The sequence below is a fragment of the Triplophysa dalaica genome, chromosome 20 (assembly GCF_015846415.1).
Source record: "Triplophysa dalaica isolate WHDGS20190420 chromosome 20, ASM1584641v1, whole genome shotgun sequence".
Classification (NCBI taxonomy): Eukaryota; Metazoa; Chordata; class Actinopteri; order Cypriniformes; family Nemacheilidae; genus Triplophysa; species Triplophysa dalaica.
Genome location: NC_079561.1, coordinates 6,751,699 through 6,771,306, shown reverse-complemented (window position 1 = coordinate 6,771,306; position 19,608 = coordinate 6,751,699). Strand labels below are relative to the sequence as shown.

At 37.5% G+C, this 19,608-nt stretch overlaps 4 protein-coding genes across 12 annotated transcripts in view; 2 read left to right on the top strand and 2 right to left on the bottom strand.

The window, feature by feature from the left end:
* Nucleotides 1–416: 416 nt before the first annotated feature.
* On the bottom strand, nucleotides 417–7,258 carry rnf207b (ring finger protein 207b). 3 transcript variants are annotated; one of them, XM_056733346.1, is made up of 18 exons: nucleotides 7,119–7,258; nucleotides 6,690–6,886; nucleotides 5,480–5,612; nucleotides 5,056–5,200; nucleotides 4,806–4,887; nucleotides 4,651–4,726; nucleotides 4,406–4,531; nucleotides 4,260–4,306; nucleotides 3,829–3,901; nucleotides 3,687–3,755; nucleotides 3,513–3,581; nucleotides 3,060–3,181; nucleotides 2,799–2,976; nucleotides 1,860–2,045; nucleotides 1,732–1,783; nucleotides 1,259–1,376; nucleotides 1,015–1,107; nucleotides 417–820 (listed from the first exon to the last, which is right to left on the bottom strand). In XM_056733346.1, the coding sequence occupies exons 2-18, from the start codon at nucleotides 6,878–6,880 to the stop codon at nucleotides 679–681; spliced, it is 1,902 nt and encodes a 633-aa protein (XP_056589324.1). In that variant the 5' UTR covers nucleotides 6,881–6,886; nucleotides 7,119–7,258; the 3' UTR covers nucleotides 417–678. The 3 variants fall into 3 exon arrangements, with proteins under 3 accessions (XP_056589324.1, XP_056589325.1, XP_056589326.1); XM_056733347.1 differs by having other exon boundaries at nucleotides 7,127–7,175; XM_056733348.1 differs by lacking the exons at nucleotides 6,690–6,886; nucleotides 7,119–7,258 and adding an exon at nucleotides 6,167–6,671.
* A 1,070-nt stretch (nucleotides 7,259–8,328) lies between these two features.
* Nucleotides 8,329–9,556, top strand: LOC130409397 (60S ribosomal protein L22-like). Its single transcript, XM_056733350.1, has 4 exons — nucleotides 8,329–8,380; nucleotides 8,623–8,727; nucleotides 8,915–9,039; nucleotides 9,137–9,556. The coding sequence occupies exons 1-4, from the start codon at nucleotides 8,369–8,371 to the stop codon at nucleotides 9,276–9,278; spliced, it is 384 nt and encodes a 127-aa protein (XP_056589328.1). The 5' UTR covers nucleotides 8,329–8,368; the 3' UTR covers nucleotides 9,279–9,556.
* A 253-nt stretch (nucleotides 9,557–9,809) lies between these two features.
* Nucleotides 9,810–14,993, bottom strand: rcc2 (regulator of chromosome condensation 2). Of its 4 annotated transcripts, none has more exons than XM_056733978.1 (13): nucleotides 14,850–14,993; nucleotides 13,621–13,838; nucleotides 13,419–13,512; nucleotides 12,918–13,061; nucleotides 12,660–12,791; nucleotides 12,480–12,568; nucleotides 12,264–12,378; nucleotides 11,997–12,163; nucleotides 11,710–11,890; nucleotides 11,507–11,612; nucleotides 11,331–11,403; nucleotides 11,146–11,223; nucleotides 9,810–11,064 (listed from the first exon to the last, which is right to left on the bottom strand). In XM_056733978.1, exons 2-13 carry the CDS (start codon nucleotides 13,822–13,824, stop codon nucleotides 10,960–10,962), a joined length of 1,488 nt encoding a protein of 495 aa, XP_056589956.1. In that variant the 5' UTR covers nucleotides 13,825–13,838; nucleotides 14,850–14,993; the 3' UTR covers nucleotides 9,810–10,959. The 4 variants fall into 4 exon arrangements, with proteins under 4 accessions (XP_056589956.1, XP_056589955.1, XP_056589957.1 ...); XM_056733977.1 differs by lacking the exon at nucleotides 14,850–14,993 and adding an exon at nucleotides 14,524–14,674; XM_056733979.1 differs by lacking the exon at nucleotides 14,850–14,993 and adding an exon at nucleotides 13,944–14,471.
* A 2,005-nt stretch (nucleotides 14,994–16,998) lies between these two features.
* arhgef10lb (Rho guanine nucleotide exchange factor (GEF) 10-like b) overlaps nucleotides 16,999–19,608 on the top strand; it is a 29,007-nt gene continuing 26,397 nt past the window's right edge. For 2 of the 4 annotated variants that reach the window (XM_056732758.1, XM_056732759.1), the window contains exons 1-2: nucleotides 16,999–17,310; nucleotides 19,532–19,597. In XM_056732758.1, coding sequence (XP_056588736.1) covers nucleotides 19,561–19,597 — 37 coding nt within the window. In that variant the 5' untranslated portion in view covers nucleotides 16,999–17,310; nucleotides 19,532–19,560. Of the gene's footprint in view, nucleotides 17,311–17,629; nucleotides 17,748–19,531; nucleotides 19,598–19,608 lie in introns of all 4 variants that reach the window. The other 2 variants (XM_056732757.1, XM_056732760.1) reach the window with 2 other exon arrangements.

Genomic DNA, 19,608 nt, shown 5'->3' with positions numbered 1-19,608 from the left:
ATTGTCCTTCATACTTGCATGACACCTCAACAAGAAAAATCTATTTCTATGAAGGGGAGATTGAAGAGAGCAGAACGCACGCTGTATCCAAAGTCTTGATCTTTCTGATTTTACATTCTTGCGAGAAAGTCCCCACTCTTCTCCAGGCATGGTGTAGCTTGTAGACATGGATAAAGACTAGTATTTTCTTGCACACTTTCAACCAATGAAGAGCATTATAGATGTGTACAGAAGGGCATTTTAACACATGCAATAGGTTTTTATAACGTAAGAGTTGCACTTTGCTTCTGCTGAGCTGTGTGAAGAATCTATTGGGAGAGGACCACCCTGGAATGAAAACTGTACCGCTTACATTATTGACGTTTACAGCAAAATGTAACAAACCTTTTAAATAAACTCTCAATCTACACAAACACTCAAGCTAACAAAAGCTTTTATTACTACATGAAAGTACTGTCAATTATAACACACTTGTTATCAAACACACTTGTAACACACTTGTTATCTTGTTATCGTTTCGTTTAGGTAAATTACATGAAAATGTCATGCTTTGAAGAGGATCCGGGGTCAGAAAATCATCTACTATACTATGATATAAAACAATAATAGCAATTTATAATGTAGCTTATAAAACTTTTATCTTTTATTAAATACATGGTTAATTCCATGAAGTTGGTTTCACAGTGTTATCTCTTTACGATTGGCTGTGTCAATGTTCTTCTGCTTGCTCGTCCTATAGCAATCCTTTTTCTTAGGAGTGGTCTCCTCTGATAGGCTGTTAAAAGTCCGGTTGTCTTCGACATTACAGGACAGTTCATTACTGTTTAGATGAAGCAAAAAAGACATTGCTTAATTTCTGTAGCACGTTTTTTTAACAACCCAGCTTTGGGTCAAGAAGGAACGAACCTAGCCGCTGGGTTAAATTAACACAGAAAATGTTCATATTGGGACCCAATAAGTGAAAACATCCCATTTTTTGTGCACGTTTGTTTAGGTGTGTTGAGAACAACTTACCTGGGTTGTGTGTCAGGAGTGGAGGTGCTGTCTTCATAGAGCTTCAGCATAATTTCTGTGCGATCATCTTGTAGTTCTTTGGGCTCCTTTAGTCTTTTAAAGATTAAATTAAACGTATAAATCACAAAAATGTAAAGGTATGATATGAGCAACTATTTTCTGGCAATACGATTTTGCTGTTAGCAAAAGTATGTGGTGGAATATGATCGCTCGTTGCTAACCGTTTCGTTTAGGTGTTTATTACCTGGGCTCTAGACGTTCTTTCACTTTCGCTATAGACTGAATGTAGGGCCCTATTTGTCGGGCAATGGTGGTCAAACAGAAGTTCTCCTGTTTTAATTGTAGCAGGTCATAAAGCTGGGCTAAAGATGAGAAAAATCAACTAAGAATCACAAAATACTTTCAACCACCAGCTCGGCAGAAACATTTGAGGTGAGACAATAGCTGCGTCTCAATTCAAAGGCTGCGTCCTCTAGAGGTCACCTTTGTAGGGTGCATACGTCATCAATGTTTATTATTTCAGGTTTTATTTCAGAAAAACAACGGTTACATGTCAATATAAGAACTACGTTTTAAGAGAAAAAAAACATTTTAAAATGTTTTTTTTGTGAAATGACACAACATCGATGATGTACGTGGTCGACAAATGCGACCTCCGGTCAGAGGATCCTGCTTTCAAATGGAGACGCGGCTAAAGTGTCTGCTGCACTCACTCACCTTCGTAAATCTCTTGTTCATTTGCCACCCTCTGCAACGTCTCCTCCCAGATCTAAAAGAAAATGTATAGTACAGTGGGTTCTCTTCCTCCCCTCCTCATAATGTCAGTCTAGTACCGGCCATCTCACCTCCTCAAACATGGCTCTCATTAACTCCACTGAGGAATAATCTGTAGAGATCTGTTCGTCCATCTGTAGAGATCTTTCCAGAATCTCACCCATGGTGTCGGTTTTTATGAGGGAATGATGTTTGGTCAGATCTCTGTGAATCTCCTGCACCTGGTCTTTGAGTTTCTGGATCTCTGTATGCAAAGTCTGAATAACGCATCATAATGAGAGGTAAGTGAGATAAAGTAGTATTTGACCGATGCAAATATGTAACTCCCACTCATTCGCTGTAAAAAAACGATCATTACTGATATGAATTCATCAGAAAATGTCTTCTATTTGTAGAAAATATCTTTATTCCCTGCCCTGTAGCCTGTTAACTGTCACCCGTTCCGTATACGGGACACCTAAGTTTGTGTCAATATTCTGCATGTAATTTCTAATCGAATCATGACAAACTATATATCATTGGAAAGGTCTAAGACTCTAGAATGCAGATTTTATTGGTGTTTTTTAAATAATTTATGTAGGGAGAGTAATTGATTATTTTTTATAAAGAGTGTGCTTAGATTTTTTGTTATTCTTTTGCGACCCGTATTTTTTATGTATTTTTAATCAAAGAAAAACATGAACTTTTTAATTAATTTTTTACAAATAATCCTAACAACATACCTTTAATATTTTTCTGTGTATGTGTGATTTTTTTGTTGTTGCACTAATCAGCTACTTTTCTTTTTTCAAACGAGACCAACCGTAAGTCTGTATTCCAAAGAATTCGTGAGTTACCGGCATTTTAGTGTTTTCATGTGTTTTCATGTGTAGGCTCAAAAAGGGTTCCGACAGTTAACAGGTACTATGCTTTTTCCTTTTGTCGTTGTTTTAGCAACACAACAGTTTATTTCAAGTAATAGAAAATAAATAACAAGACTATTCAGGCTTTTAAAATGCAGAACCTCTCACCCTGAAGCTGTTCTCATAGCTGCAGCAGTGTTCCATAAAGGGCGTCTCTCCCCCCTCCGCCAGCAGAACCTTGGTACTGATGTATCGATGTGAGCTCGGCTTGCGCACCACAGAAGAGCATAAAGACATGTCACTCATGGATGGAGAATGACACTGGACTGAGAGAGATGACTGCATCCTGTGCAGAACGGTCAAATGTGATATTTTATATTCAGTTGGATTCTTGAAGAAACAGTAAATGTAAATGTTCATAAGACTCACTGTCCGCTGGTATTTGCCAAACCTAATGTCACGATTCCTGCAGTGGACACTGACCGACGGTGTGCCAACAGCAAGAGAGGCTCAAGACAGCGGGCAAACTCAGAGCGATACTCTGTATTTATCTAAATGGATGTAATAGATGTAAGCTTACTTAACTGATGTGCTTGTTAAGGGATAGTTCACCCTAAAATTAAAATTCATTCACACTCTCTAGTTGTTCCAAATCTGTATACATTTCTTTGTTCTGGTGAACACAGAGAAAGATATTTGGACCAATGTTTGCAACCAAACAGTTCTCTGACCCCATTGACTACCGTTGTAGGAAACATTAAAAGGAAAAATATTTTTTTACTAGAATGTGTTTGAAACCCAGGAGAGGTATTATTTGATTACACTTTGAGTTGCTTTGGATAAAAGCATTTGATTAATCCATACATGTTGAAGTAAACTTGCCTTACTGCTCTGTGCTGGTCTCAGTCTGTGTGGTAGTTTAACAATCTTTTTCAGTCTCTCCATTAATTGCTGCGTGTGGTCATGGACAAATGAGAAGCAGTTATTTTATTCAGGTGTGCTCAAAACTCAAAAATATTACTATGTGTATTCTATCAAATTCTTGTTTGTACTCACATATCCCATGTCTAAGAACTCAAATTTATTGGCTGAGTTTAGGAAGGCAGAACAAGTGACCAGATTAACCTGAATGATTGATAATAAATATTGTCATAAAGTGAGCAGAGCTGAGCTCAACTGAGGTGAAAGATGGTCTCACCTGAAGAGTTGGCAGGAGTGCAGCAAGATGAGATAACTGCTCTTTAAAAGCTCTTTCCTTCTCTTCATGCTGACTGCCAAACAAACATTGTCAATGATTCACTGCGCTGTGATACCTTTGTGATAAATATAGAACCCTTTGAAAGAAGGTTCAGCGCTGGTCTAGAACTTCTTATTTCAGTTTTTTACACCGCACAAAATTAAAACAGAATACAACCAGCAGAACATTTATAAACAAATCAAAATGTCAAACAAATATTAAAAAATGATATTAAATATGTAAGTTTAAAAAGATAATAATATTAAATGAATAAATATTGAAACGGCAAGTGCTTCTAGATTATCTTGTGAAATGGTCTATATACATCTATAAGACATTTTTTGTCATACAAAAAAATGTCATAAGAAATAAATAATACACACTTTCTTTACCTTAGTGCTGCCTTGAGTAACATTTTTTTTCTCTCTGCCAGCTTTTCCTTCATCAACGAAAATTACATGAAACAACCACATCATCCTTTACATAATTATTAATGATCAATTCATTCATATGAAATCACATAAGCATAATAACATACCTGCATGTTATTGAACAGAGTGCAGATGGCGCTCTCCTCTTCATCCACATTGGTCCTGACCTCTCCTATCATGGCTTTAAGCAGAGCGATCGCCTCTCGTGCAGATGTCTGAAGCTCCTTAACAGCCTGAGGTCAAACGTAAGTAAAATGTGAAACTTCAGTCAGAGCTCCTCATCTCGTATTGTAGTTGAAGCAAAAGAGTGAAGCACAATAGTGATCCAGAGCAGCATGGGAGAGAAACTCACTAAGACGGCTTGGTCCAGTTTTTCACACCCTTGTATATACGCTGTCTCAATATCAATGCAGTGTGCTCTGCTCTCCCTATGTTATAGGACAAATCTGCATGTTTATAAAAAAATCATCAAGTCTTTGCAATGCTCACGGACTGTTTTTAACTCACACTTGCATGTCTCTGAAGCAGTTGATGCAGAGCATGGATTTCTTCTCTGTAGAAAACATGATGTAGAGTTCGCCATGGAGGGCTAAAATCAGAAAAACATTACACCGTGTTTGAGATAAATACCCAACTGTAGCTTTTAAAATAAAGGATCATGTTCACCTGTAGCTGAATGAACTCTAATATTACATTTGATTAGGACGAAATCCAGACAAATGTAAGACGAAACATTTGAAAACAAGGTTTTACACACCACATTTTTTGTGGGCTTCTTTGGTGCGCTTTGCAAGGGAGACAATCTCGTGGCAGGCGAACATCTTGGCTTTATGGGTGGTTTCCCTGCAGTCTCTGCACAGCGGCTGGCAACAAGTGTTGCAATAATACATTGCATCCACATCCTGGCATTTGTGACAGAAGAATAATGTCAAGAATATTTTTCAGAAAATTTTGTAATACATAATATTTACATAGTTCAGCCAAAACCTGTTTATGACTCTTTGCTCTCTGGAGCACATAAGAAGATATTTTGAGAAATGTCCATGCAATGGAAGTCAATGGGAGCCAAAGTGAAAATATCTTCTTTTGTGTTCTGCAGAGGAAATTAAGTCAAACAGGGTTGAAATGACATGAGGATGAAAAAAAATGATTTTTGTTTTTAAATATTCCATTTTTGAGACCTGTTTCTTGTACTCCAGATCACAGTTAGCACACTGCACTGTCTCCTCGCTGTCTGCTGAGTTGTCCAACAAGAACTTTAGTAGTCGATCTTGTGGGGGCAGAGCATTTATCCCTTTCACAATAGACTGATGTCTAAAAAAACAGATATGAAAGAGATTTTGTGTGTGTGTCTGTAGAACGGTTCACCTATTCCCTGGATTGTTTGTCATACATTTGGCAGTCTGCATTGATATGTGTTTATCTCTCCCTCCTAGCAACAACGACATAAATAGCACTCTTCTAAATTCTGAGACAGAACAGAGAGCGATAACTAAACCCCCAAGAGACAGAAATAAGCACAAACGGCGTGGTGCCTCTCAGATGTTCAAACAAACAGAATTTCCACAAATAAAATATGATTTAGCTATTTTAATATTTCTGGGATAAACTGAGCTAAATCCTGCTACAGTTCTCTGTTAATTGACTTTTAAAGTATTCCGTGCATTTGACAAAAAAGTATTTTAAAACAACATGTTCTTTCTCTTTCAATTGTTAGTAAGTAACAATGACAAACACATAATAAATGAACATCAGTAATCATATTATCAAATATACAGCAATATGTAACATTCAAAACACAGCAGACACTAATAATTCTGAAATTTCAGTGAACAAGCTAAAATCAATGAATCAAAATTCATACTTACTCTAACATGCTGGTTTATAAAGTCCCACAAAATAGTCCCATTTTTTATACATCTCCTACGTAAGCTCATCTATGCATTCAAGATTTGATGGTGTCCGCAATTACACTCCAGCTACACTTTATGACAGCAGAAGGGTGACCACATAGGAATTTTACTTATCTCTAACTACAGCCAACCCAGGAGAAGTGTATCCAATGTCAGATAGCATTAGGTTTATCGTTTGATGCTATGGCCTTGGCACAATGTGCCAAGAGACTTTCTATTAAGTCTAAAACAAAGGCAGGATTTGTGTTGCAGCTGTTGGCCTCATGAAGGTATTCTCCAACAGATACTTCTGTGCAGCTCTGGCACCACAGATCTGACCTTACAGCGATGCCTAATCTTAGATTGTTTTAAATTAGAGATGTCATATGCGCATGGAATTGGACAATACCTTCATTTTTAACACATTCTATAGTCCGAATTTGGGTTGAGATTGACAGACTGAATCTATCAATAATCAATCAAAGATGCAAAGTCTTACCCACACAGGGGGCAGATCAGCCGGCTCCCCACTACCCTACCACGCAGACAGCTGGCACAGAAGGTGTGATAGCAGTCCAGTAAACATGGATGCTCATATTGTTCTTGGCACAAATGGCACACCAGAGGGTGGCAGTTGGCACTGTCCAGGTCATAAAGATTATTCAGAGGGGAGAAAATTTCTCCAGACATCTGAATCTGAAAATATAATGAAGACCATCAGATTAACTGCAACATTCGGGATGTCCTTGATTCAGAAAAAAATGTAATGCTCCTTGTTATCTAAGATCAACACATATTTTAAAACAGCAACTTTAGCCAACAGATACTTAATATGTGAATGGGGTATATGCTTCAAACTTCTAACATGAAGGTCACAGGTATGAAAATATATTGTAAACCAGACATACACAGTAAGCTATGTAAATACCTGAATACCTTGTCCTGTCCGAGTTGTCCTCCCTTGGTAAAGTGAATGTTGTATGGTTCTGTAAGGGGTCCTAGATGCTGTCAGCTGACTTCAAAACAAACAACGCACACTCTCCTCTGTGGGGTGAATGTGGGAGTGGTATGTGGGGCAAGAACAATTTAGACCTGGATTACACAAGAGAAATCAGATACCATTGCCATTTAGAAATAGACAATAGTAATAACAATAACATATATTTTTATATAAATACAGTATATTTTTTCTTAATCTATATTTATCCAGATAACAAAAGATAATTTCATGTTGAATAAATGTGGTTATTTTCCACCTTAAATGAAATCAATCTTTGATACCTGGGTAAACTATTATTCATATTACTTTATGCTATTTTAGAAACACTCAACCATATTAAAACAGAACTCATCAGGTAATTCAGTACAGGATCAGAGCAGTTGAAAAACACCGTTGCAACACCCGTAGACGTCCGTTGGAAGAATATAATGCGGAAGCAACCTGTGTCATGGTTCAAGCATTGCATTGAAGCCCATTCGTTTCACTGTTTCCCCAAACACTTTGTTGATCAAAAACTTTTTATAATTATATTTATAATTAGGATGTTTTTTAAACAAAATAATGGTTTTCCTAAATAAAATGGCTTTTCTGTGTTTTTGTGTGTGGTTGAATGGTTTTCTATAAAGACTGGTCATTAAATAAAATGTTATCCACCCTCTTCCTGTATACATAATACAATCTCCTACTTACTGAAATGGGTTGTCTTATTCATTTTTCAGTGTTCTTTGTGGTGCATTTACTTGCTAGCATTGATTATTTATTGATACATTACTTGTGCATTTTTATGTGAATGTCTTACATAATTTAAAATAATTTAACATAGGTATTTACTGATTATCGTAGAAGCATAAGAAACAGATTAATGCATGCATGCTTCAATGTATGGCAAATTATGCATCCTTTCTAGTCAAATTAAATTTATAAACTGATTAATACTGTCTCTCTAACACTCATGAGACAAAATCTTATTATAAATTTAATCAACATAGTAATCAGTCCATATATTGTGTTGGTATTAAGTTAATTTTGTTGAAAACACTGACTAACAGTTTGGAACTATTGAGAGCTCAAAAGTATTGTTCGCTACTCTTATTTTCAATGGCTCTGCACTGGATTAATCGGCCTTGCAGTTCACGCATGCGCACTTCGGCAGTAGCGATATTTCCATATTTGACAGTATGGCGCTTACGGTGAGTTCGACCATGTGGATCTACGTTGGTATTCAGTTTGTGAACAAAAATTATTTAGCACTGCTTTGAACAATAACATGAATAACTAATCGATGGTGTGAAACAAAACGTTAATGTTATTGAATGACCCCCGTCATTATGTAAAGCAAATTTATTTACACGCAAAGTATACTTGTTTGGGCATTGTGATGATATTGCATGACTGTCATATATAAAACTGATAACGCACGTTTGAATCGCAGAAGCAGGCGAGCTCTAAAGGAGGAAAGAAGAAGAAGCATCTTGTAAAGTTCACGTTGGACTGCACCCATCCGGTTGAAGATGGGATTATGGATGCTGCCAACTTTGTGAGTAGATGCTTATAAAAGTAGTCAAAAGTGCCCCAGAACTGTTTGCTGTCCTACATTTTTCAAAATGTCTTCTTTTGTCCCCAACAGAAAAAAAGTGAATTTTTCTACGGTGGAAGACAATTGGGGGAAAGATCTGTTTGGTTGTGATCATAACTGAAATGCAATCTATTCATTTATTATACAGGAGCTGTTCCTACAGGAGCGGATCAAAGTGAATGGCAAAGCTGGAAATCTGGGAGGTGGAGTCGTGTCCATTGAAAGGAACAAGAGCAAAATCACAGTTTCTTCTGAGGTGCCCTTCTCCAAGAGGTATGTTTCACCTGGCTTTGCTTGGTTTTTTTTTTAGGTACATGTTCTGTATCTCTTTATTCTAATATTCCTTGCACAATCCTCATCTATTCTGCAGGTATCTGAAATATCTCACAAAGAAATACTTGAAGAAGAACAATCTGAGGGACTGGTTACGTGTTGTGGCTAACACTAAAGAAAGCTATGAGCTTCGCTACTTCCAGATCAACCAGGATGAGGAAGATGAGGACGAGGATTAAACATGCAATTTTTGTACATTTGAATAAATTCATATTCAGATACATTTTCCTGAATGTTGCGAGGTGTCAAAAAGTGTATGGACCGGACCTTTAGGAAATGGTGTATCTTCCCCTTTCTTACCCAATGTCAATACATGGATAAACAATGTTTCCCCATGTTTTTCTTATGGTTTGGATAAATCCTTTTTAAACCTCTACTATTATTTTTCCACCGTGTAGATCCCATGATCAGGTTTATCTATCACGTTTTTAATAAATGCTTTTCTATTGAGAAAATATTTGACTTATAAGCTTTTTCAACTGATGTGGTATCCAGTTTGGTAAATCATTTCTTTCCTGTCATAGCTTGAATTCAGTGCTTTATCGCTAGTGCATCTTAACATCTATGGTTATTTGCCACAAAAACAAAATATATTTTTTCAACAATGAATTCCGTTTACAGAACAGTGCTCTGAGAATTTGGACATGAGATGAGTGGGATGAAATTGTAACATATGGAGAATGTGTAAAAATATTCTGTAACAAAATATACCAATTTACATGAACCTTTATTTAATATTAAGGAAAAAACATTTTAGAAATCAAAAACAAGTTGGAATTCCAGTTCCTGGACGTACACAGTCTAAACAAATGAACTAAATTCTTGCAAGTACACAAAATTTAAAACTGTTGTTTCCATATAAAACACATCAGCTTGCCGCTTGCCTGCAAACTGAGAATGGACTCCTGTGTGAACTTAAGATGAAAGAATGATCACAGGTTAAGCCCTGGTGAAAACAGAAATGGCACAGTACTCAACATATTGCATGAAATGATGCAAACTCTGTAAAGAACATTGTGGTCCCAGTTAATGGGACAGTCCTACACTTTTTAACATCAAGTCCATTAATTCCAAAACATGCTAAAATCAATACCAGAAGAGCATTTCTGTAGTTTATAATACTAGCAAAGGCATGAAGATGATTTGATGTATATATAAACGATTTGCATTTCTAGAAAACGAAGTCAGAGTATAATACTTTTCAATATCCTCACTGCTGACGGCTTGCTTGCTTTGAAGGATATGAAAATACGTCCCTGATTGTAATAGAAGAGCCCATCTTAAATCTGAGAATATAATCTTACCGCTCATATGGTCTCTCGTTGAAATGTTGTTCTTATCTATGATGGCGATGGAAGTAATGAAAGTGATGTTTAAAAAGGTGATGTGCCCAGTAACACGTGTGAGGTGATTTGTTGTTGGAATAACCAAACTTCCACTGCCTGAATCACCTCACTTAAAAAGGCACAAGTATGGAGTGAGTTTGTCTTTTAAGTTACCGTTAGCCCATTTGATAGTCTGCATTAGAATGATTTAGCACCAGTTTTGGAAGAGAGCAGACATGGATGTCACAGTCATTACGGAACGAACCAAAACAAAAACACATGACAGCCTTCCCTCAGGAATGTTTAAGTAAAGGGGATGGATCCAGCGGAATCCGAGTGCTTTTGAAAAAGTGTTTGCCCCAGTCTTTAACTCAGCGTGTGGCTTCAAAAATATATTTTGATGTCCTTAAAAAAGGAAAAAAAATCCCAACCCAAACGAACTGTGAAAACCCAGATGACCTAGTGAGCAGAGGCAATCCATTTATAAAGAAAAAAGCCCCCAGAGAAATGTGAACAATTATAAGATTGTATCGGATCAGAGTGTGCGTGGGTTGTATTCAGGGAGCTTCTTGAGCCTTTCCTTCTCCTGCTCTGTCTCTTGGCGAGCAATAACCAGGGAATGTGCATAGCCCATGACCACCTGTGTAAAAGGACGCTAAAAGTTACAAACCACACCTGTATGTTTCCAGAAATACGGAAAACTTGTGTCAGCAAAGTTCACCTGTTCAGCGTAAACCCCATCCAGAGTTTTAACCTCTTGAGCAGTAGTGGATGATTTGGGCTTGTTATCCCCATAGCCCTAAAGCAAAATAAAATTACTGATTAGATGCATACTATTAAAAAGCAGTTACAAAGGTGTGTGAAATTGTTTTTTTCTTCCCAAAGTCAAAGCTAAAAAGAACATACCAGCTCTCCGAATGTGGGAGACGGTCCCCAGCTAATGGTGCTATCATCGGCTGCTATGACAATACTGCTCTTCCTAAGACGGCCAGAGCAAACATTTGTTAAACATTCTTCAAACTTCAAGAATCTTCAAAAAGATTCAAAAGATTCACTAAAACTAGAGTCAGGTCTATACTCACCCACAACCCAGACTTCGTACCTTCCATCCACACAGGTCCTGCACAGCTTTAGGGTACATGGTGGACTCACGGGATGTGTTTGTCACTCCCCAGAAAAATAGTCCACCTGACGACATGAGTATTAGTGTTGTAAATCACCGGCTAACAAACAGTTATAGGTATTGGGATATGCTTTTCCTCTCAACGATAAAGCATTTACATACCTGTCTCATTCACAGCGAAGGAACACTGGTAGCCACAGTATATTTGGGATGCTCCACGGCCAGGGAAGTCAAAAAGCTTGACTAACCGCGGGACCATTTCATCTTTCTGTTCTGCGTGACCTAAACGACCATATCCCCCAAATCCCCAGGAAAACACACGCTTCTGGGAATCCAGAACCAGCTGCATGGAAACAATAATGTAATATACTACTACTACTACTACTACTTTAAATACTAAGAGGATTTTTTCATCACAATCAAACCCCTTCCACAAACTTGCTACTCACTGTGTGATTGCCACCACATGCTACATCCCGAGCCACAACGTTGGGCACAGGAAGCACTTGGCCATCCTTGGTCTTCTCAATAAAAATGGCTACCCGTCTAGGAATCAGCTCACAGTCATACTCGATGCGCTGGGCACGAGCAATGAACTTTCCGTCTGAGTTATGCCCTTTTCAATAAAAGAAAAGCAAGGAATAAATAATCTTAAGTAATACATCTGGTACTTCACGAAAATGGAACCGGATGACGGTCTAATAGTGTTACCATACCAAGCTGGCCATATTCAGGGCACCCGAAAGAATAAAGGTTCCCCTTGCAGTCCACTATCATACTGAACTCTGCACCGCAGGCAACTTTGACAATGGGCTGCCCGTTGTATTGGATCTGTAAGTAAATCATTACAAATATTTTACACAATGCATTAAAACTAACTGCCATTTTTTCATCACAATCCAAGTTACACCCAAGATTAGGGCGAGTCTTACTTTAGCCGGGCTGAGCACAGCATCTGTCTGATTGCCTTGACCTAGCTGTCCCAGTTTATTTTCTCCAAACGAGTAGACGATACCATTTTCTGTAAGACAAAGCATAATTTTTAACTAAATCTGGCAATTATAAATAATTACTGATGTGGTTACATGACAAATATTGCAAACACCGCCTACCTGTTAAAGCCAAGGTGTGATTTCGACCACAGGCAGCTGCTACAATCACTTCCTCTCCCAGTCCCTCAACTAGTTTTGGAGCCTCCATTCGTTTAGTGTCTCCATGCCCTAACTGCCCCTTTTCATTGCGACCTAAGAGTGCATAAGAGAAACTCATCTGTATTCGTAGTATAACGTTTTTCTTTGACAAAATGCACAGAAAGCTCAGTGAGAATGCTGTTACTAAATAGAAAAGACTGCTAAAGTAAGGACACTTACCCCAGCTCCACAGTTTGCCCTCCGTGGTGATGAGGAGACTGTGGGCAGCACAGGGTCCAGACATCACATAGCTAACCTGGACATCATTAAGACATCCGTAGCGATGTGGACCCCACAGATTCTGCCCAAGGTTCCTGTAAGCAGCTGCAACGAAAAAACATTAATAAACACAAAGAAATCTCACTTCATAGGTTACTGTGGGTTTACCAAATCCTAAACACACTTCCTCTTTTCTTAAAAGAAAAATATGGGTTTAAAATTTGCACCTGGGTGATTTTTAACCATTGACAATGGTTATTTTGTTTCTCATCCATTTAGTACCCATCAGTTTAATGTAAACCTCATTTACCTTTCAATCGAAAAAATGTAGGTGTACATTCAAGTACTAATGTACAAAATAGTTAAGTGACAAGTCTGAGATTATCATTACAAGAGCGGACTCAACCAGAATGTCCCTTTGATTGTAAAATGTTGTCACCAAGATTTCGTGGATGTTCTTACCTTGTTGTTTTGGCACTTCTTTCCTGCCAATCAAATCCCAGTTGGTGGCTCCAAAAACAAGCACTTGACCTTTGACTTGTGGAACTTCAAGTTTCTGAGCAACAAAATGTTAAAATGCCATTATCAGCCATCTACTTAATATACAATGAATCCATTATTGCAGACATACAAATGGAGCAATGAGAGCCATGCGCATCCTTACAATCTTCTCCTTCACATCATCCGCCACAGTGACGGGCTGCAGTCCTGCTTTAACCGCAGGCTTTCCTGGTTTCTTTGAGTTTTCTTGTTCATAGTCATCAAACTCGTCGTCACTGCTAAAATCTCGCTCATTCTTTTTTCCACCAGCTCTTTTTCTCTTGACTCCCCCGTTGCCGGACACATCCGTCACCTTCTTGCGTGGCATACTAGACAATCCTACTGTAAAAAGAAAACGCGTCGTCAGAAGATGATAAAAACGACCGCGAAATAACCAACTGAAGACGCCATGAGAAAACAAACATGACTAATATCCCTCACGTTCACCTTCGGGAACCTATTTGACCATTTTCAAATATATCACAGCCAAAGAATTCTCAAGAAAACACTGTCCTGCGTAAAAGTCATACCAATGCGTTGATTTTCTTAAATGTAAATATACTTCTGTGAAACGATATGAACGCAGAGTTGTTGCCAGATGTCCTGCGCTATGCTAACACTAGCAGTGCTGCAACAAAAGAATCACCAGCAGCGCGTCTCTCACTCAATCCGTCTCCATTTGTTTCTTTGTTATGTTTCAGAACGCAGCTGCCGGTTAGCCAACTAACGTTAGCACCTCGCTACTTACGCCAATCCGTTAACTAAACAATTCGTTTACACACGTGCTATTTCCCCATCCCGTTAAACAGCCCAAAATCGTCAACGTATGCCACGGCGAAAGTAAACTTGAAAAGTCACAACGTTAACAGATGTGTGTGATGCGGACGTAGCCGTGTTAGCATGCTGCACTGCATTTGCATCCGAATCCGCAATCATAAACACGGAGTATTTCATAACTCGCCGGAGAAAAAAAACTTTTCCCCCTTTCGAAATACAGATAACCAAGTTAACAGACAAAATGAGTTACGTTTGGTGTCGTCGGCACTGTCTGTTCTGTTTAAAGATGCGATTGTGATGCGAGAAGCTATAGATTTCCTGATTCAGATGCTCTACTTATGTCTGTCCGTCTTCCTCGTTTTTTTTTTTTTGTTGATTGATTTGGAACAAAAGACTCGCAGTCCTCGCGATCAAACCACGTGGGTTCAAATCACACGTTGGGTACATTTCACACATCTACTTATACCGGTTATTCCTTTAAATTGTAAAATCCTGATGATATTTGGCACGATTTAGAATTAAAGTACGTATGTATTGAAAACTTTCTCTCACTTAATAAACATATAATAACTTTACCTTTATGACTTGAAATGAAAACTTTGTGTATAAAACTCGAGGTATTTTTATATACTATTTATAGTATTAGTCAAAGTTTACAGCTACCATTCAAACACTCATGAAACTTTCCTAACAGTGAGTGTGTAGTCCACATAACAAATACACGAGGGTGGCACGAAACAACTGAACTACAAATTTTGAGTTCTGTTAACGCTATTTTATAGCGCCCTCTACTGGCTTGGAAGGTAGATACGGGTGATGGATCAGATGTTAACCTACAATCGTAAAACCAAAGCTAGGTACATCGGTATTAGGATTTTTTTTTACTACTAAAAGTTGCTTTTCCAGTTTCATCGGTTCCAAGTCTATGAACATATCAACGAGGACTTTAACTGTTACATTGTAAAAAAAATCTCTCTGATTTCAGGACCTTTCTGCCACAAAAACAAGTCAGTGGGCCATATTCCATACTGTTGAATGTTGATTTAACCACAGCTATGTTTTGAGATTTTGTCAATATTGTTTGATTATTTAATTCCTCTGTTTTTTTGTGTAAAAGGAAAAGGCAAATTACATGAGGGTGAGTAAATATTGACACCATTTTCATTTTGGGGTGAATAGGCTATTTGTTAAAAATGTAGGTAGGTCCCAGTAGGTTCTTAAGGCCCGGTTTCATAGGAATGGCTTAGATTAAGCCATGACCATGCCTTAGTTGAATTAAAATATTTGTGTCACTTTTATAAATGCCTTCACCAATGTGCATCTTAGGACAAAACAATGGCACTGATACGTTTTAAGATATTTCTGGGCAGGATATATTGAGTTAAGACAGGGCACACTTTCATTACTGGGACTAGACTTACACCTGTCTGTGAAAGAGCCTATTAGTTTTATGAAAAAAGAAAGCAACAATGAAACATGATAGTGTCCTCAGATCTTTATGCTTATAGTCGACACATTTCTGTTTGGTGCCATTGGCACCAGACAACAGATATAACATTTCTTTGTTTCAATAGACACAGGCACCTGACCGGAAGTTAACTTCAAGTATGTGTTTGATTATCATATATCAATTTATTTTGTTTATATCAATAATAATTTGAATTAATATTTTATTTTATGCCAAAAAAAGTTCTCTGAGGTCTACCGGAAGTTAAAGTTGGGCCACATAACATTTGCAGCTGAAAATGTCAATATACTAAATTTATAAACATAACATACATTTCAAAAACATCAAGATGACTTAATCCAGATATTGAATATTTTTCTATTTCTAATCTAGTTATTAAAACTACACAGCCTCATATGGATGTGAGGCCAAAGATTATACATATTAACAAGATGCCACAGTTCTATTACATTTAGGAAAAAGTGCAGCACTTAATATGGCAGCTAGTGAAGAAAGTCCCGCCTACATGTAACAAAGAGCTAATTATAAATAGTCAAAGAATCCTTGGGATTACCTACTTTTAATGCAAAAAACAAACATAATATATGTTACAGTTATTGTCAGGTTTAATTGTTGAAGGAAAACATGTAGTTTTTACTATATGCATATTCAATTTAGCACTCGGGTGTCTTTGTTTTGGTATCAGTTAACTAAACGATCACAAATATGATTTTTTCCTCACACACATCTTCAGATTTTCAATTCATAACCCACTGAATTCATCCAACTATTTGAATGATGAATTTAAGTGCCTTTTTGGGGCTTTAGCATGATTAATATTTTATTAAGATAGATTTTTGTTGAAGAAAGTCTACAATGTACATCCAGGATGGCATAAGGATGAGTAAATTGTGAGATCATTTTAATTTTGGGTAAACTATTACTTTATTATGTATGAAACGTTTAGATCTGTACAAGCAACAGTGTCTGTTGAGAAAACACTGAAACATAGCATAGGGATAGAAGACAGATATTTTTAGTGTTGGCAGCATGATGAACGATGTAAGATGAGCATATTAATATGCTTCTTTCTCTAAAAAACAGTCTTTTTTTCTTCTATCTGTGCTGTGTGCCACCCCCAACAGCAAGGATGTATTGAAAGAGCTGCTGTTCAGTGATTGGTTGGGTTGTTTGTCTGAAATCTGCCATTGGCTGGTTGGGTCTTTGAATATTTGCATACCACAGGGAGGCTCTCTCCTGATGTACGGCAGGGGGAAGAAGGGAGTGCAAAGAAAGGAAAAAGGGAGGGACTGAGGAAGAGAAAAGAATCACAAGAGTTTCATATTTGTAGCCGTCTCACATCATGCACTGGAAGTCTGTTCCTCCACCTGAAGGAAACAATTGACGTCAGTTCTTTACAACTGCTCTGCTTTTTAAAGAAGAAGCTGTGGTGCCATCAATTTTAGATTCACAGATGGCTGCACTGCGCAAAGATGGGGGCAAACATGACAATGGACCTGTATTGATGACTTGTGATCAATAAGGACAATATAAGGGGGACATTTGAGGGACGTGGAGCAAGGCTTGTGAGTAAGTCTTTCTTTGGAAACATAGTTAAAATGTGCTGTTAAACATATGATAAATCATAATGCAAATAAATCTCAGCGGGGGGGATGAGAATGACAAAGCTGTAGTTATTGTTTATTATCATGCAAATTGTGAATAATCTTAAACACTATATTAATATTCATTATTATATATTTAACATAATATAAACATTTGAAGATTTGATTTAGTGAGATTGTTGGCATCATAATAAAGGTGATGTCATTAATAACAATGAAGAATGTGATTTTTTTGTGACATGCCGATTAAGTGATATGAATAACAATACAAATGTTTTTGACAGACGGAACATGTTCTGGTTGACTACCTGTTATATTGGATGAATGGACAGACATAAATGAGAAAGCATCTTTAGTAGTGTGGTGGAAATGCAATAAAATAAAGCCATGCTTCACCTGACGGTTGTATTTTTTACTATTTGAACAGGTTGTCGTTATATGTCAGCCAATGCTAAAGCTAATCTGAAAGCCATCTCATGGTCTTCTCTTTAGACCAAACGAACACATTGGTTTCATATCAGCTGACCCACAATCAATGGCCATTTTGAATTCAATTTTAGCATTTTTTAATTGTTAGTTGTATTTCCTCTCACATATCAGATCTGCATTCAGTGCATGGATTAATCATAGGCATAAAGCCTAACGTAAACAGGAAGTGGACATGGATAGCAGTGTAAAATGAGAATGTTTTCAAAAGAGTGAGCAGGAGATTTAATATGGCATTGGGTCCGGATGCTTGCCTCATTGTGCTGGTGTCCATGGCGATGCATGTGTTATTTATTTGAAAGGAGGCTGGGAGTTGCTGGGCCGGTCATTGTAGTCCACATAGGGACCTGAAGCTGTGTGCTTTACTCTTAGCTATACAATTGCTGTGCTTCCGTTGAGTGGATTGAGACAGATGCGGTTGGTCTTTGTTGGTCCCAGTCTGGTCCTGTTCTGGCCACTCTCTCTAGTGAATAATTCATGCACAGTGCACTGCACACTGACCTCCACTGCTGGCTGGAGCCGAGCTTTGGGGTTATCTATTTGACAACAAGATGAACAGATTCTGTACTTTATTAGTACCTCAAGTACTAAAATCTCACTAGTACACGTTAAATACTGTACTTATAACTTACTTATAAAATTCTAGATGCTGGTATTGACTTGATTAGTTCACTTAAATGTAAACGATGACACAATTTTACCCTCAAGTTTACAGAAACCCATGTGACTTTTTTTCTGGAACGTAAAGGAATCATGTATGTCCGAATATCCATGCTATTTTCCATGCAAAACACTTAGTGAGCGGTTCTTATGGTTGTCGAGGAAGATTTTCAGTGCATAGCAACTTATAGGTATGACAACCCCTATTCCTCATCCACTTTCATTTAAAGGGACAGTTCATCAAAAAGAATTCTGTCATTTACTGACTACCATAATAGGAAATATTACAATAGTAGTCAAAAGTGCCCCAAAACTGTTTGCTTTCCTACATTCTTCAAAATATCTTCTTTTTTGTTCAACAGAACAAGAACTGTTTGGTTTTAAGCATTCTTCCAAATATCTTTCGGTGTGGTCCCAGAACACAGTTCTTCAAAGACATTTATACATGTTTGGAAAAACTTGAAGGGGTGTAAATGAAGACACAATGTTCATTTTTGGGTGAACTGTACCTTTAAGAGAGAACATGTTTGTGCTTCTTGAAGAATAAAAGTAATATGAAATAAAGAAACATGACGATGAGTCATTTTTTCATTTTGGGTGAACTATCACTTTAAGAAAACCTGATATTTCCTCAGAGCATTTTTCAGATTCACCCTCAAGTCATTCCTCTTGGTTGAGTTGTGTTTTGCTACATGCAGAGTCTTTCCCCGTGAATGTGGGAGTAGTAGTTGTAGGAGGCAAGCCTGGATTTGCCACACATTGTTGAGGAATTTAACAATTCACACAGACTTCTTTAGTAATCTGGAATGTTCTTTAACAATTTGAGGAAAACTCAAATTAAGGTCAGGAATGATATTAACATATGGAGTGTAATAGGCTATATACGAAGTTTAGTCACTTTGTGGATCACTGTCATTTTATGAATAATACAAAGTTCATACAAATATTCATATGTATTCAATAAATCATTATTTCAATCATTCATAAAGTAACATTTTCTTTGTAACAGTGCAGTAACATCAGTCTCTTCTCTTTTACAGGAGTGAAGACATGACTGCAAACTAACTTGATGGAATCTCCACAGTCTTTTACCCTCCCTCAAAAAGGTTAGCACAAA

Bases quoted from the DNA above. Each gene is read 5' to 3' on its own strand.
- rnf207b (XM_056733346.1), bottom strand. From the start codon at position 6,880: ATGTCTGGAGAAATTTTCTCCCCTCTGAATAATCTTTATGACCTGGAC. The intron at 3,902-4,259 runs GTAAAGAAAGTG...TTTGTTTGGCAG, and splicing joins TTACTCAAGGCAGCACTAAG to TCAGCATGAAGAGAAGGAAA. The intron at 3,582-3,686 runs GTGAGTACAAAC...GACCACACGCAG, and splicing joins AGTTCTTAGACATGGGATAT to CAATTAATGGAGAGACTGAA.
- LOC130409397 (XM_056733350.1), top strand. The intron at 8,728-8,914 runs GTGAGTAGATGC...TTTATTATACAG, and splicing joins TTATGGATGCTGCCAACTTT to GAGCTGTTCCTACAGGAGCG. The intron at 9,040-9,136 runs GTATGTTTCACC...TCTATTCTGCAG, and splicing joins GAGGTGCCCTTCTCCAAGAG to GTATCTGAAATATCTCACAA.
- rcc2 (XM_056733978.1), bottom strand. From the start codon at position 13,824: ATGCCACGCAAGAAGGTGACGGATGTGTCCGGCAACGGGGGAGTCAAG. The intron at 13,062-13,418 runs GTAAGAACATCC...TTTTCGTTGCAG, and splicing joins AGAAGTGCCAAAACAACAAG to CTGCTTACAGGAACCTTGGG. The intron at 11,891-11,996 runs GTGAGTAGCAAG...GTTTCCATGCAG, and splicing joins CATGTGGTGGCAATCACACA to CTGGTTCTGGATTCCCAGAA.